Raw genomic sequence first — 18,056 nt, forward strand, 5'->3', positions numbered from 1 at the left:
CAACTTGTTTCCCTTCTCTGGCTTCCATCCTCTCAAGACTCCACTGGTGGAGTTTGAAGAGTTTTGCCAACTTCGCATATGCTCAGAACGCAGAGTCCCGGCAAAACTTTGGTAACCGCCACATGGTGGAGTTTTTTCTCATGTGCAGCTCGCCAACTTTAAGTTGTTGAGCAAGAATTTGCCTCCCCTAGAATGATATTTGGGTGCTAGAATACTTCCCGGCGAGATCTCTCAATGCAGGTGGTTGCTGCAGGTCTCAACCGTTTGCGTTTAGTAAGCTGCAGCTCAAGTGGAAAATCTACTCAAGAGGAAGCAGCTCCCTCTGGTGCACCGCGGGGTGCTGTTTGATTATTTTATAGTGCAGAACAAGCCCCCAGTGCTAAAATCAGTGCGAGCAGCGCAACATACCAAATTTTGCCCACTCACAGAAATTTTTTTCATGTAACCATGTAGAAGTCTGCGGAGTGAAACTCCAATAGTTCTACCCACCCAAACTCAAGATCCTCCAAAAGATTGTTAGGTGGCTTCCTCTTGACCCTCACCAAACAATTATCCAAGCATTCAGCACCAACAAGCTAGACTATGAAAACACACTCTACATTGGAATCTCCACCCAAATCAGCAAGTGACTCCAGAGCATTTCAAATATAGCAACTAGACTCACATTCAAGCTCCCTCCATGCACTCATATCTCCCCCTCCTTAGAAACCTCACCTGGCCCCAATACACAATCGTAGACAGTTCAAATTACTCACTCATATATGCAAAGTACTATACAACCTAGGCCCTATCTACCTGAACAACTTCAGCAGCTCCACACAGCCACCCAACAGACACCTCTGCTCAGCAAACCTTCTGCTTGCCACTGTCAGCTGCACTCAAAGAGCCAGTGGGCGCTTGGACCTAACTCTTAAAGCCTGGATTGTATTAACCTTTCACATTAATGCTGCTGCTCAGTCCTAGAATTCAGGAAGAAACTAAAACTCAGAGAGGGCAGGAAGCATCAGTACCTTCTCTTCAGCACCAGGATACCCACCCTGTGAGCTGTGCGCTTCATAAGGACACTTAGCACCACATACCAATGCAAGCAGAGCAAATCATTGCAAGTCCCAATTAAAAAAGGGACTGAAAAGGGACATGTCCCACCCCCTTGACTCACAATGCTATTGCAAAGCATGGTATAGTTACTGACTGCCAAGGCATAAACATCACAAAGTGTAGCCTGTCAATATCTGACAGCTTGAATTGTTTTTCTGCAGGCTACAGACAGGATGAGCAACAAGTGGTCACATGGAAGGTGCATACCCTTCTCAGTGTGCAATTCCCGATATGCAATATTGTAGCATTGCGACCGTTGTCCTTTAAGAAATAGGTGTCACAATTCTACAACATTGCAAATATAAATGCTGGGATGGAGATCTGCTGTTCCATGTAGGACTCATTTTAGCATATACCACTATTCACAAGGAGATATAAGCCCATCTACTGCTTCATCAATACTAATGAAGAGGGTGTTTTTGTCTCATTGTGAATAGTTCATTTGCAGTGGCGGCTCCTTCATTGCGGTGTGGGGGTGTGACCCCACTGCTTTCTCGCAGTGCGAGAAGGCAGAAAAATAAAATGGTAGAACTACCATTTTATGTTTCTGCTTTTCGCACTGTGAGAAAGCAGAAGTGCCTCAAGTGCCTGGTTGTGGACGGGGTGGGTGGGTAGTCCTGCTCGAGGGCAGGCGGGGAGTGGCTTTGCTTGCTGTTGTGGGTACTGACTGTTTGGTCAGCCCCAGGGCCGAACAAAGCAGACATGCGCACTGCCCGTTTTCTCTATGTAGACTTCTGCAGGCGGCCTACATAGAGAAAATGGCCCGGCTGGGGCGCTCTCTGCTGCGCCTCACCAATCACAATGCTGCCATTGCAGCGTTGTGATTGGCTTAGAGGAGCAGGAGGAGGAAGGCTGCCTGCAATGCACCAGGAGCAGCAGGAGCTGTGGCTGTGCTGGATGTGGTGGGGGAATGGAGGAAGGTAAGTTTTTTTTTATCTGACTCCCGCCTTGAAGCTCTCTAGTAAAGGTATTGTTTCAATTCACCAATAAAAATCCAAGCAGTTGCATTTTCTTAGCTTCCTATGAGACATCTTCCACCTGGCGGTCCCTACTTTTTCGCTTTCCTAGGTCCTCTCACTCATCATTCTCCTACAATTCATACGCATCACTCTTCTCCGGCACCTCCATCACACACACGCCATCATCACCCCTTCTTTCCTGGATGACAAACTCTCCCTCCCATCCATCTCTCACCTGTCTCCCCCGGGCCATTTGTCACGTGCAGCTTCAAACCTCCCTTTTGTAGTGTAGTTCCGATAGTAACCTTTCATGCAGGACCTACACTGTTTACGGATAACATATACTGTGGGTTTGGTGGCAAACTGACCCTGTACACCCCCACCAAATATGTCAGCCTATGTTTTCGCATTAGCTAGCTTGCAGTGCCACTATAATCTCCTGTTATCAGAGAGATTAGTTTTGGGCAACCTCAGAACATAAGAACATCAGACGCGTGGAAACAATATACTATTTTCACTGAGTCACACGTGCTTGCTTGTTTTGCTCCCAGAGAGATACACAGAAGAAACAGTTAAGAATGTTTACTATAAGAATTTATTGTACCGTTATTCCTTTCATATAAAATAAGTGCACTGCTACAACTGTATCAGAGTAGCAGAGATTTAGAAGCAGCATTACCATGAATAAAAATAAATAGTATTGTTCTACCATTTTGCAATAGTCATGAACATATACATGAATATGAAATGCATTTATAAAATAAAGTGCGTACTCCTAAGATGCCTGTCTTGATGTACCTAAGTTTACCTAGCATATGAGTAGGTGCAAAAGAGCCCAAGCCTAAGAGCCTAAGTCTAAGAGCCAAGAATCCCACTAGGATTTAGTCGAACCCCCATACCTGAATAGTGAGAGTGTAGGACTTTGTCCTGGACTTGAGCTGGACACCCCACAAGGGATCGTCAGACCACGGTCAGCTGGAGTGATGGCATGCCGGAGCCGCAGCATCTCTGGTCAGTGTGTCGGCCTTGACGTCTTGGTTCCTTCCTGCTTACTGATAGCAAGAGGTGCTGTATTTATACAGTCTATGTGCGTATGTTCCCCATTGTTCAGAATGTGTATGACGTTTGGTATTAAACCTTGTGTGTTGATGGGAGAGGTGAAGTGTATCTCCTGGAAAGTGTACTCATAAATTATCCATATGTGCTAAGGATGACGTCTTAGCAATATCGATTGGAAAAAACCTACCCTCTGCATGGAACTAGGTGAAAGGTTTTGTCCATAAAAGGCTACTGTCCTAATAAGGTGTTATGTCCATTCAAGACATTCTGTCCTTATTTGGAGTTATGTCCTTATAAGGCTCATTCCCATGAAATGACGGGGAGATGATGTAGTGAAAGTGTACGATATCCCCTGAACCTATTTCAGAGTACCAATATGAAATATAACACCTTCCTGTGAAACAGGCCCTTCCTGTCACCGCTCCCACCACACTTACCTGCTGCTGGGGCCCTCACTCACATCTGCCGCCTGTTCCTCCTCCGTGAGAAAAAAGCCGGCAGCCTTTGTCCTCCTCGGCTGTAACCCGAGCAGCCGCCATTGAGCGGGAAGTGTGATACCGTGAAGCGGAGGCACAGGAAAGAGGTGGGCAGCAGGATACGTTTCGCCGGCACATTCCAATGGGAAAAGCTTTAACACCCCAATTGGTCCCTGAGAGCAAAAAGAGTTCTGCTGGGTAACATTCTGCTTTAATTGGGCACACACAAATATCTCTAAAACACGTTGCAGTGCTTTTGATTTTGAAATCGGAAATGATTAATTTTGCCGACTACAATGCAAACATAACTCGAATTGTGGGGGTGTGATGTACCAAAGAGGAGAAAAAAGAGGGTAAAAAGATTTTGGACTAAAGTTAGTAGAGCCCATATTTGTCAGGTATGTGTGCTATTGTTTTTCGTTACTTGCGGAGTGCTTCCTTCCCCACTTCCTCTTTGCTGTTTCATTGTGAGCTAAACTAGAACCAACAAACTAATTGACCACGGACGTGACTCTGTTCTTTTAATAAGTACAGCCAAGGTACACACTTTCAGCCACATAGAGAGAACACATGCACAGTATATACTTCCTTACAGGCTTCTTCTTTCAAAATTGGAGGAACAACATGTCCTTTGTTGTTGTCCATGAATAAAGAAGCTGCAATGTTTATTATTGAACACTTGCAGAGAATCTCTCTCTGTAAATTCATTTTATTTTGATGTTCATTTTAGTTTCATATTCCCAAGGCATTCTTATTATGTGTCAAGCTTCGATAAGGCTTCTTAACTCCCACAACTCTAAACAGTAGTATTGACTAAGCTGTTCTTGACACCTTCTGGTTTGCTTGAAAATCTGCCATTTGCCCACTCTTTTTTTCAAAATACTCTTGGGGGGTGAACCCCCCCATCCCCCTGAGCCCCTCTTAGGTGGTTCATGCTCGCTCGCTACGCTTGCTCGCCGCAGTGAAGTACGACAATTGTTTTACAACTCACCACTTTCAAATTTCACCAGCCGCCACTGTTTATTTGAACATTGGACAACCCTACAAAGTGCAATGGATAAGGCTTCCAACATCACAGTGCAAAGCACTGTACTGCAAGCAGCCTATTGCAGGCTGCTCATTTGGGGGCATATTATGTTATGTTATGAAGATTTGTAGAGTGCACTCTCACTCAGGAGGGTATCCTGGCACTGAGCAGATGTGAATCTTGCCTCTCCTATGGCCTTGTGGAACTGCTCAGAAAGCCAGGTGTTCAGATTCTTGTGGAATTCAAGAAGTGAGGGGGAGGATCTTATGTGGAGCGGCGGGTCATTTCACACTTTAGGATCGATGTAGGAGAAGACCTAACCACCAGTTCTGGTTTTCTGTATGAGTGATTTGTGCATGTGGGAGTCCAGACAGTGGAGGTGTCTGGAAGGTTTGTTAAAGCAGATGTGATTGTTCTGGTATGCTGGGCCAATGATAAGTAGTGGCTTCATTTTCATACTTTTCTAAAGTTTTACGACCGTAAACATGCAAAAAAAATAATGATTGGAGAAAGAGTCACTGGTGAAAGTTGGGCAATGTTCTGAAGAATGAGAAAATACCTGGCTGATTCTGGCAAGCTGAGAGCAGTATACACAACCTGAAATCAACACCATGTTATGTGTATTTATAAAATGCCCCTTCGCCTGCAAGGGTATCCAGGCGTGAGCGGATTTGTGTGCCTAGCCCTGCCCATGATAGGTTGGTTAATTGAAAATCCAGCTCACCAGAGAGGAGAAGGCTCTGAAGTGATGTGGGTTCTACCTCCCAATAGTATTTTCAATTATTGCCTTGTTGCTAGCTGATTTTCACTTTTTAAAGTACTCAGTACCCCACTCGCTTACACTTTATGCATTTTGTTTAGGTACACAAGGCCCTATAGGTCCTATGGGACCCAGAGGAGATAGTGGAATTCCTGGCCTAAAGGGCGAACCTGGAGCCAATGGAACTGCAGGGACCACAGGTATGACAACAGTATAAATCGGTGTGTCAAGGTGTGTATTTGATTGAGAGACATAGATTAGGCGAGAGAAGCAGTATATAATGTCACTTAAAAAACTCAGGGTTAATTTAATCTACAATTTATACTATGTGTTGATTTTTTAGTCAGCTGACCAATTTTGAAGCTGGATAAACATCTTTGTTTTACATTTAATAAGCAGTATCCTATTGTGACAGAGAGCTGCAAAAAAAGGTCTGAACTCGGGAAGGCTACTGTCCGGGGAGAGGTTCATATCAATGAGCCAGACACACCTTTTCACACATTACATGGATTAAAGGAAGTGTGAGGGAAATAAAATACTTGTGCCTGGCGGGAATTCCTGCCAGGCAATAGATGCTAGTCAGAAAGTAAAACACCATTCCTCAAAGTCATCCTTGCAAAAATTGAATTAGAAATCTAAATAAGCCAAAGACCGTTAAGGATATCAGAAGCCCAAGGTAAAAATAGACTTTTAAAACTGCACCACTTTGCCAAAGTGTAAGAAAGTACTCAGTGGGTGCAACGTACATGTTTTAAAGCTAAACAAGATGTGTTTTGTGCCGATTGGTACAAGGCGCACAGCCAGTTGTCTGATTAACATCATCAGTACTTAAACTCTAAACAGGGCTTTAGTTTTCAAACGTTCCACACGGACACAGGCACGATCTGGATTGCCACAGGGCTGCCACAAGGCTGCCACACAGCTCGCGTGCTTTGTTCCTGCCCCACATGTGTGGTATGAAATCCTCAAAGGGCTTTTGATTTTTTACACCCATTTAATTTCTGTGCACATTTAGCTCGCCGAATGGCTTAGTCCAAAAAGATTAGATTCAATCTCTGTTTCCATGGTGTCCCTTCATTGGCTTCAGGCGAAGCCACACATTGTGTTCAGATCCCTCTGTCTGAATCATAAGCCCCTTTTCAGCAGCAAACCCTCACTCTTATCTGAACAGTTTGCTTCATACAGGCATCAGTATTGTCTTCGCACCAGTTGCATATTTCAAAACGACAAGGGCCCCTGCAGAATGTGATGGGGGGTGGGGGCGCAGTCTAGCATATGTTAAAGATCTTAATTAACCTTGGGCTGACTGGGGCCCCCTTGAATAGTTGGGGGGCCCCGGCAGGTTAGGAGCAACCTGCAACAAAGGGGCCTACCTTACGCCTCTGCATCATACAATCATCAGGGGCCAAGAATTCTCAACAGTGGCACAACATAAATACTAGAATGCTCCTGCCCTAAAGAACTTTAAACTCTTTGTCGAAATTCAGGAGGACTTGAAGATGTATATTTTTCTAGCTTTCTAATCTTCGTTCTGGAGTTTTGTGTCAGGTTGGTTGTATCCTGGTTGGTTTTCCAGCCCCAAGGTCCCTTACCGTGATAGGCGTTCGTTAAAAGTAACATAAATAATCCAGTTTATAATAGTGATATGCAATAGTTTTTCGAAAATAGTTATTATGTTTAAAGAAGTAATGTCTCACTGCACAGTGGTCAAAAAGCGCCAGAGGTGCAAGTTCATGAAAGGAAGGAAGACGTTTCATGCCGATATTTTTAGATACAACTAATGAAATGACAGAGGAAGGGACTATGCAGATTGTCTCTCATAAAGAAAGTGATACTGGATTTAGAAAATTAATATCTTGCAAATTAAATGACAACACCAATTTGATTGAATAGAGATGTTTCATTTAAATACTACAAATGGAAGATAAGAAAGACAAGGGTTAATCAGGAATGGAAATGATGAAAGCACCAAAGGCATCTGGCATGAAGATGCAGTATCAAGAGAGCTAGCACTTTGTGGAAGCTTACAATTGTTTGCTGCTCACAAACGTATTTTACTAGTAGTATCTTTACAACTGAGGAATCTCTATACATAACAAAGATGGGTCTATTCTAACTTTTTACACGAGGAGTGCAATTTACAGTCATTCCCTTCTCACAACCGTATTTTACTAGTAGTATTTTTACAGCTGTGGATTCTCCACACGTAAAAAGATGGGACAGTTCTATCTATCTATGTGAGATTCCACTGTGATAACGATACTACTTGTGAAATACCGTTGTGAATAGCAAACAATCATAAACGTACACACAAGTGTAAGTTTATCTTTGGGATTCAGGCCCCCTGAGTCTACAGAATATCAAGAGCTATGCAGTAAGGATGGTCTGTATTTTCAAACAATCTTGTCAAGTGTCAGCCAGCTGCAGAAAGGAACTTTTATTGGAAAAAATATCATGCCAAGAATATCGAGGACCAAAATGTTGTGGAGGTGAGTTTCTATGGGAAAGCAAAGTTTTTCTATACTTAACTCCACCTATTTGAAACGTCCTTTAGGACAAAGCCGGAATCACGCTGTGCCTTCACTGCGCTGACAACACAAGAAATGCGTCTTTAGCATGCATCTGTAATGCACGCAAGTTGTTACAATAGCTTGCTTTAGGGGTGTGCAATGGTGGAGTGGAGTTGGAATTAAAGTCCAACACCTTTCCTACTGTTGCACAGAGTGGAGTTGTAATAGTAAATTAAACTATTCCAATATCCAGCGCACCCCTAAGGCAAGTTGTTAAAGCGACTTATGTGCAGAACAAATGTGTGCTAAAGACGCATTTATTCAAACGACGGAGTTCTGAAGACCTGCGTGAAAAACGCATTCGGAATTCCATCATACATTCCCACCTATACGTACCTTGATGGTATGTATATATATTCAAGGCACATAGATGTGAAGTTAAGAATAGAAATCTATACTTACCTATTTTCACTTACTTTCTCAATAATTTGGTCCTTGATATTTTGACATGAAATTCAGTCTTTACGATATTTTTCAATCGATATTCTATCAGACATCGAACACAAAAGAGACAGCAGAGGGGAAGAGGGAACATGGTGACCGCGATGTAGATGGTGGCGGACCAATGAGTGAGGAGATGTGAGATTGGAGCGATTTGAGCACCCTCTCCCTTCCTTTCTTTTTTCACCCGAATTTGCTCATTGCACGTATTGAGCACAACGGGACGACTTTAGCCTTGTTATTTAAAAAAAAAGAAAACTTTCTAGAATCTGATGGTACTGTTGCGGCAAATCGGCGAGGGCGCACCTAGCAGCAGAGACGCGGGGATTACGCCAACGTGGTTGAAGGCAGCGGGATCACTGTAGCAGCTCATAGTGGCGCGTGCACAGAGGTAAGAGGCAGCACAAGCCTCTTTGCATCATATGTGGCGTTTCTGAGTCCCCTGAGCCACCGGAGAGCGGTTTCAACTAGAATTCATTGCAGAATAGAGCCCCAGCCAGGTGACAACAATAGAAGGTGATGGAGGGAGCACCTTATGAAACGTTTTTCAGCCCCTATGGAGAAGGAGAGCTCAATATCTGTAGGGAAGAGAGATGAAAAGGAAGGTGAGATTCCAGGTGTAAGTTTGGACCGGATCTCGAGGTATACGCTCCGCACCTGGGCCCTTGGAGTGGTGGAAAGATCAACGGGGGTAAGTGATAACTCCTGTTTATTATCAGCTGGGGACACATTTGCTGGTAGAGCCCCCTCTAAAGTTACCACAGTAGGAAAAGCTGCCAGGCATCAGAGAAAAAAGATCTCCCCCTTGCAAGCTAAAATCACCCCTTCATTACAAGCATACTACAAAGTGTTGACACAAGTAATGGCATCAGGAGGTAATGAACGTGGTCCGAGTGCGAGTGAAGGGGCACAGAAGTGATTATGATAACAAGAGGGCAGTTGTTTAGAGCCTGCTAAACCCGCTAAGCCTGTAACTAATTCAGGAGAGGAGAAGCAAGGGAGCCAAAAATCCCACGAAACACAAGAAGATATACAAGAAGATGGGATAGCGGGGGTGGGGTTCCAAGAAACAACGCAGAATAGGTTCACTATTTTTCAAGAAAATTATACTGCTGAGATGGTGGAGACACACCAGGCAAGCGGGGGCAGAGACATCATGGTACAGGTAGAAAATGTGCTAGCACCTACAAGTATGTAAGCACCAGTGGGTCCCCCAGTGGCACATCAGCCCAGCTCAGTACAAGAAAAACCCAGATGTCACATTGGCCTCTATCCTTATGGATCTTAAGAGAGAGCTCAGAGGTCAGTTTGAGGTATCAGAGGTGAACTAAGTGGATATACAAACCTCATGCACGGTCCTTGCACAAAAGTTGGATGATGTCGCCACTCAGACAGGTAAGCTTGAGGAGGAAGTAAGCATGATACGGAACAAAATCTCAAACAACACAAAAGGAGTCGAGGCCTTAGCTAAAGAAAATGTTAGCCTCAGAGAAGATTTGGATAGATTAGAAAATCACTCCCGGAGAAATAATTTGAGGATCCTAAATATTTCAGTATCAGAAGAGGGGTTACATCTTAAGGCATTTGTGATTAAACTATTATTGGAGACAGCCCTAAAAGACAGGTCAGATATTGACTTGGAACAAGAGATACAGAGGGTCCATAGAGATCCATTTAGGAGAAATCCTCAGCATCAGAAGGAGAGAAACATTTTGATTAACTTTCTTTAATACTCGGTCAAGGAAGCCATTCTGCTGGCTGCATTGAGGAATGGACCCTATGTAATACGGAGCCTTCAGTTCACTTTTAGAGCAGATTTATTCCATGCAACTGAAACAATGGGAACTGGGCAAAAGAATGGGGGTACTCAATAATCTGGGGGCCAAGGCTCAACTAAAATTTCCAGCTATGCTACTAGTCATGTGGAACAATCAAATGCATAATATACATACTATTGAGGAGGCAGATAGCTTGATCGAATCCATAAGAAAAGAAGGGCGCCCCTGAGTAGGCGATTCTGTCAATTTAAGAAGCTAAGAGTGCGAAAACCAAATACGAAATTTCTCTTTGTTTTTTGAAATAGTAAAAAATGTATGAAGGAAAAAAATGAGAAAATAGAGAGGAAAACACATAAAAATAATTTAGATGCATAGTTATCACTGAGGGATTGGGGGAGATTCAAGTATTATTATAGATAGGACTCCTCCCTTTAGGGGTTTCAAATTGGCTCTATGCCATATAGTTTGGGGAGAGTTCCTATGGGGGAGGTCGAGGGTACACAGGGTGGGGTGCAGTGGGAGAAAATAAATATAAGTCCTCATTAGACATTTTAGACACACTATATATTTTATCTTGGCCTTTTTTTAATAAAGAACCAGAGATCCTAAAGTCTGATTGAAGATTGAAGCAATTTCCGTGCCTCTCTGTGATAGATCCGTTTCGCAAGGCGCCCCGCCGCCCGCCCGCTTCCCGCCCGCCTCTCGCCCGCCCTCTTAAATTCAATGTAAAGGCTAAATACACAACTTAAATCAAACTTACCTTATTGCGCCGCAATCTTCCCCACCGCGGCTTCATCTTTGGAAACTGCGCATGCGCAGGCTCCCGCGCATGCGCAAATTCGAAAGATGAAGCCCGAATGGGGAAGATTGCGGCGCAATAAGGTAAGTTTGATTTAATTTAAGTTGTGTATTTAGCCGTTACATTTAATTTAAGAAGGAGGGCGGGAGGCGGGCGGCAAGCGGGAGGCAGGCAACTTCCGTTCCGCCCGCGAATGGGCAGAAATGTGCCCCGTTTTTCCGCCTTCTTTGCGGAAGGCAGAAAGTAAAAATTTCCGCTCATTCCGTGGGCGGAACGGAAATGTCCACCCACCCCTAGTCTCCATGGACCGAATACGGATGACCCCCAGTATATAGTGGACATTCAATTAAGACTAGCAGGGGCGTCATCACCTATAATAATAGATGGTGATTTTAAAAGTCTCTTGGACCCAATATTGGATAGATCCACAAGTAGGAGGGGGGCCCAAGCCCAAGCACCAAAACCAAGGCAGGCCCTAAAATACATGTTAAAGGACTTGGGAATGGTTGATTTTTGGAGACATCTAATGAAAAGGAAAATAGCCTACACTTTTCATAGTAAAAAGTATCATTATTTTTCACGGCTGGACTATATATTGGTAGACAAAAAGTGGGCTGGGAAAATAAAAGAGATGCATGTACTTCCGGACACATTTCGGATAATAAAATGGTCAGTATCACATTAGGGGAGATCAGTGTTAGGAATAATGTAAGAAGGACACTGAAGAGAGCCATTTTATCGTATTTGGACGTGGCTGCACTTTTGAAGGAAAAAAATGTAGAATTCCTCTGGATTAACGCTCACTCAGCACCAATTGGGATTGTTTGGGACACCTTCAAGGCCCATATTCGGAGGTTTTTGCAAAGTCAGGTTTCATATAAGAATAAAGTGGAGCGAGCTGAATTAAAAAAGTTGGAGGAGATTGGGTTATTAGAAGGAAGGATGCAGCAGGACACACAGTATAGTGAGGAGATGGTAAAAAAGTTGAATGAAGCCAGATTGAAATATAGAATGAGACAAAGAGCAGAGAAAGGGGGGAAGCAAGCTGTATGCAACATTTTGAGTATGGTGAAAAAGCTGGAGCACTACTAGCCTGGAAGGCAAGGGCAGATAGGGAGAGAAACCGTATTGGAGAGTTGGTCATTAATCCCAAGGGAGATGTTACCAAATAATGAGGAGGAAAATCAGGAAAGCATTGTAAAACTCTTCTCAGAATTGTATGCAGTGCCAGGAAGGCCGGATGTAGAGGTCTCAAAGAATTGGTAAAACAGCATTGGTGTCCCGGTTTTAACTACAGAAGGGAGGAACAGGGTCAACGCTCCAATTACGGAAGTGGAAATAAGAGAACAACTTAAACACAAGAAGAATGGTAAGGTGGCAGGCCCTGATTCAGTTCCGGTTGAGGTTTATAAATTGATAATAGAGGAGTTTGTACCAGAAAGGGTGACTCTCTTTAATGCTGTATATGAGGAGGGAGATCGTATTCTGAATCCATGGAATGAGGATATAATTATGTTAATTTTAAAACCGGTTAAGGATCCAAGAAATGCAGATTCATATAGACCATGGGTACTCACAAACTTTCTCTCGGGGGCCAAATTTAAAGTGTGGTTTGTGTCCGAGGGCCGCACCGGTGGGGGCGGGGTCAGTGGGGAAGGGGCGGGGCTAGAGCAACAAAAAAACCTGTGATCATGAGGTTGATCATAGGTCCCTGCAGCGGACGCCTTCGTCCACTGAGCCACCAGACTCAGCATAGACACACATCTCTCTCCCTCTCCCTCTCTCTCTCTCTCCCTCTCTCCCCCTCTCTCCCCCTCTCTCCCCCCCTCTCTCCCTCTCTCCCTCCCTCTCTCCCCCTCTCCCCCTCTCCCTCTCTCCCTCCCTCTCTCCCTCCCTCTCCCTTTCCCTCGCCCTCTCCCTCTCCCTCCCTCTGACTCTCTGTCTACCTCTGACTCTCTGTCTCCCTCTGACTCTCTCTCTCTCTCCATCTCTCCCTCTGTCTCACTCACTCTGACTCTCTCACTCCCTCTCTTCCTCTGTCTCACTCACTCTCTCTGTCTCCCTCCCTCTCTCTCCCTGTCTCACCCTCCCTCTCACTCTCACTCTCTCCCTCCCTCTCCCTCTCCCTCCCCCTTTTCCTCTCCCTCTCTCTGACTCTCGGTCTCCCTCTGACTCTCTGTCTCCCTCTGACTCTCTCTCTCCATCTCTCCCTCTGTCTCACTCACTCTGACTCTCTCACTCCCTCCCTCTCTCTGTCTCCCTCCCTCTCTCTGTCTCCCTCCCTCTCTCTGTCTCCCTCCCTCTCTCTGTCTCCCTCCCTCCCTCTGTCTACCTCCCTCTCTCTGTCTCCCTACCTCTCTCTGTCTCCCTCCCTCTGTCTCACTCACTCTCACTCACTCTGACTCTCTCACTCCCTCCCTCTCTCTGTCTCCCTCCCTCTCTCTGTCTCCCTCCCTCTCTCTGTCTCCCTCCCTCTCTCTGTCTCCCTCCCTCCCTCTGTCTACCTCCCTCTCTCTGTCTCCCTACCTCTCTCTGTCTCCCTCCCTCTCTCTGTCTCCCTCCCTCCCTCTGTCTCCCTCCCTCTCTCTCACTCCCTCCCTCTCTCTGTCTCCCTCCCTCTCTCTCACTCCCTCCCTCTCTCTGTCTCCCTCCCTCTCTCTGTCTCCCTCCCTCTCTCTGTCTCCCTCCCTCTCTCTGTCTCCCTCCCTCCCTCTGTCTCCCTACCTCTCTCTGTCTCCCTACCTCTCTCTGTCTCCCTCCCTCCCTCTGTCTCCTTCCCTCTCTGTCTCCCTCCCTCCCTCTGTCTCCCTCCATCTGCCTCCCTTTCCCTCCCTGCCTTGCTTTCCATCCCTCCCTTGCTCCCTTTCGCTCTCTCGCTCTCCCTCACTCTCCCTCCCTCCCCCTCCCTTCCCCTCGCTCTCCCTCGCTCTCCCTCCCTTTCCCTCCCTTTTCCCTCCCTCACTTTCCCTCTCCCTCTCTTTCCCTCCCTCTAGCTCTCCCTCCCTCTGTCTCCCTCTCCCTCCCTTTTCCTCCCTTTGTCACCCTCCCTCTGTCTGCCTTCCTTTCCCTCCCTCCCTCCTACTTTAACAAAGGTAAGGTCCATCAGTTTGGTTTCGACGTCTTCAGTGAATTTGGACATCCGAAGACAAATATGCAGATAGATACAAATGGATGTCCTCATAGTATGGGCAACGGAGTAGAGCTGTGTCCAGTCCAGATTTAATGGCATGGCTGGAAGCTTTCTGACAATCTGCATTGACCTCCTGAAATGCTCCTCCCTTTCCCCCCCCCTCTTCCACACACACATACACACCTTCCAAGGCTTTCTTGGGAAAATGAACTTTCTCTGTAGCTCTCTTTTGTGTATTTTTGTCGTAACCTTTAACATATAATTCAATATTGTTAGGCAACCTAGGGCTTAAATTAGTAAAACCTGGGAAATAAAAATAGAATTTGTTCCTAACAGGATCCACACAAAAAATGTAATGCCTGAAGGTGGGACACCCTCACCGATGCCGAGAGTGCAGCAGTGCTTGCCTTGAGGGAGTGACACCCTTCATGCCGAAAGTGCAGCAATGCAGCTGTGCGTGGGGGTGTGACACCCTCACCGATGCCAAGACTGCAGCAGTGCTTGGGGGAGTGACACCCTCCATGCCGAGAGTATAGCAATGCCCGGGGAGGAGAGGGGGCGGGGGGGGGTGACTCCCAGACCGATGCTGAGAGGGCAGCAGTGCCTGAGGGTGAGACACCCTCACCGATGCCGAGACTGCAGCAGTGCCTGAGGCTATGACACCCTCCATGCCGAGAGTATAGCAATGCCCGGGGAGGAGAGGGGGCAGGGGGGGGGTGACTCCCTCACCGATGCTGAGAGGGCAGCAGTGCCTGAGGGTGAGACACCCTCACCGATGCCAAGACTGCAGCAGTGCTTGGGGGAGTGACATCCTCCATGCCGAGAGTATAGCAATGCCCGGGGAGGAGAGGGGGCGGGGGGGTGACTCCCTCACCGATGCTGAGAGGGCAGCAGTGCCTGAGGGTGAGACACCCTCACCGATGCCGAGACTGCAGCAGTGCCTGAGGCTATGAGACCCTCCATGCCGAGAGTATAGCAATGCCCGGGGAGGAGAGGGGGCGGGGGGGTGACTCCCTCACCAATGCTGAGAGGGCAGCAGTGCCTGAGGGTGAGACACCCTCACCGATGCTGAGACTGCAGCAGTGCCTGAGGCTATGACACCCTCCATGCCGAGAGTATAGCAATGCCCGGGGAGGAGAGGGGGCGGGGGGGGGGGTGACTCTCTCACCGATGCTGAGAGGGCAGCAGTGCCTGAGGGTGAGACACCCTCACCGATGCCGAGACTGCAGCAGTGCCTGAGGCTATGACACCCTCCATGCCGAGAGTATAGCAATGCCCGGGGAGGAGAGGGGGCGGGGGGGTGACTCCCTCACCAATGCTGAGAGGGCAACAGTGCCTGAGGGTGAGACACCCTCACCGATGCCGAGACTGCAGCAGTGCCTGAGGCTATAAGACCCTCCATGCCGAGAGTATAGCAATGCCCGGGGAGGAGAGGGGGCGGGGGGGTGACTCCCTCACCGATGCTGAGAGGGCAGCAGTGCCTGAGGGTGAGACACCCTCACCGATGCCGAGACTGCAGCAGTGCCTGAGGCTATGACACCCTCCATGCCGAGAGTATAGCAATGCCCGGGGAGGAGAGGGGGCGGGGGGTAGGGGGTGACTCCCTCACCGATGCTGAGAGGGCAGCAGTGCCTGAGGGTGAGACACCCTCACCGATGCCGAAACTGCAGCAGTGCCTGAGGCTATGACACCCTCCATGCCAAGAGTATAGCAATGCCTGGGGAGGAGAGGGGGCGGGGGGGTGACTCCCTCACCGATGCTGAGAGGGCAGCAGTGCCTGAGGGTGAGACACCCTCACCGATGCCAAGACTGCAGCAGTGCTTGGGGGAGTGACACCCTCCATGCCAAGAGTATAGCAATGCCCGGGGAGGAGGGGGGGCGGGGGGAGGGGTGACTCCCTCACCGATGCTGAGAGGGCAGCAGTGCCTGAGGGTGAGACACCCTCACCGATGCCGAGACTGCATCAGTGCCTGAGGCTATGAGACCCTCCATGCCGAGAGTATAGCAATGCCCGGGGAGGAGAGGGGGCGGGGGGTAACTCCCTCACCGATGCTGAGAGGGCAGCAATGCCTGAGGGTGAGACACCCTCACCGATGCCAAGACTGCAGCAGTGCCTGAGGCTATGACACCCTCCATGCCGAGAGTATAGCAATCCCCGGGGAGGAGAGGGGGCAGGGGGGGGTGACTCCCTCACCGATGCTGAGAGGGCAGCAGTGCCTGAGGGTGAGACACCCTCACCGATCCCGAGACTGCAGCCGTGCCTGAGGGTATGACACCCTCCATGTTGAGGCTGCATCGGTGCCTTGATGGCTTGTTTTAAAAGGCTGTGTGCAACCAGAGCTCGACTCCGAGACTCTGCTGCCTGTGGGGGCCGGGCGATTTCCGCCGTAGTCAGAGTGGGGCTGCAGGGGCGCTGAGAGGTGAAAATAGCCTCATTAACATGCTAATGGTCTGAACATTAGCATGTTAATGAGGCTATTTTCACCTCTCAGCGCCCCTGCAGCCCCACTCTGACTACGGCGGAAATGGCCCGGCCCCCACAGGCAGCAGAGTCTCCGAGTCGAGCTCTGGTTGCAGATAGCCTTTTAAAAAAAAAAAGACTCGGGTAGATGTCTGAAAGGTCCGCGGGCCGCCAGAGAAGGCTTGCCGGGCCGCCAGAGAAGGCTTGCCGGGCCGCCAGCGGCCCGCGGGCCGTACTATGAGTACCCCTGATATAGACCAATCTCTTTATTAAATGCAGATCTAAAAATGTATACAGGCATAATAGCGGGGAAATTGGCTAAGGTGGCTCCCCAGTTGATACATACCAAAAAGGCTTTGTCCCCAAGAGACAAATGCAAGAACTCACGCTCTCACTAATCGGGACTATAGGCCTAGTGGTCGCGACATCGATCCCTTTGGCGGTGATTACTATCGACGCTGCCAAAGCTTTTGATCGTGTCAGCTGGTCATTTCTTTGGGCAGTACTAGACACAATGGGCCCGATTCACAGAACTAACTTAAGACAAAATCCTAAACTTACTACTTTTGGTATTCACAGAAGTTAGGATTTTGTCTAAGTTTGTCTTAAGACAGACTTAAGTTAGGATTTTGTCTTAAGTCTGTCTTAAGTCTGTCTTAAGACAAACTTAGACAAAATCCTAACTTCTGTGAATACCAAAAGAAGTAAGTTTAGGATTTTGTCTTAAGTTAGTTCTGTGAATCGGGCCCAATGGGTTTTAGTACCAACTTTATTCATGCAGTGCAAAAACTATATGAGCAGCCACGGCCAAAATTCTGCTAAATGGCACATTAAAAGGGAGTTTACAAGTTATGAGGGAGACAAGACAGGGGTGTCCCCTGTTCGCCCTTCTTTTTGATTTTTATATGGAATAACTTGCGCACAAGTTAAGAATAGATGAGCAGACCATCCCTATCCACCAGCTTCCAACGCATAGTAAAATTGCACTATATACAGACGGTTAGGTAGTTTTTACTTCCGATCCAGCGCAAACATTGACGAGGATAGAACAATTGACAATGGAATTCGGTGTACTTTCTGGATATTTGGTCAACATTTCAAAAACAGAAGAAATGAGCAGGAAAATGGCAGGATGGGGTGGCAGAGTTTATTAAGAGATTAAATATCTGGGGATGACAATTGTAGAAAAAATCGATGAGATCCCTATTCATAACTTGAAACGAGTGATGAAGGAGGTAGATAGGAAACTAGCCAGGTGGAAAAATTTACCCCTGTCAATATATGGGAGGGTTAACTTAATAAAAATGTCTCTTCTCCAAAATTAACCTATCTTTTTAACTGCATACCACTCAGCTTCCCAAAAGATGAAATTAATAGAATACAAGTGAAGATATCTAGCTTTATTTGGGCATCCCGGGGGATACGTTCTCCTGGAAAAAACTTAAAACTTGTCTTAAGAAGAGGGGGGGGAGGTTTGGCACTACCAGACCTCAGACTG

The 18,056-nt window shown here is 47.1% G+C and overlaps 1 protein-coding gene across 1 annotated transcript in view; it reads left to right on the plus strand.

The window, feature by feature from the left end:
- MARCO (macrophage receptor with collagenous structure) overlaps window positions 1-18,056 on the plus strand; it is a 137,785-nt gene that overhangs the window by 79,445 nt on the left and 40,284 nt on the right. Inside the window, exon 11 of the mRNA XM_086957351.1 lies at window positions 5,481-5,579. Coding sequence (XP_086813477.1) covers window positions 5,481-5,579 — 99 coding nt within the window. The remainder of the gene's footprint in view (window positions 1-5,480; window positions 5,580-18,056) is intronic.

Source organism: Lissotriton vulgaris, chromosome 2_1 (assembly GCF_964263255.1).
Source record: "Lissotriton vulgaris chromosome 2_1, aLisVul1.2, whole genome shotgun sequence".
Taxonomy (NCBI): Eukaryota; Metazoa; Chordata; class Amphibia; order Caudata; family Salamandridae; genus Lissotriton; species Lissotriton vulgaris.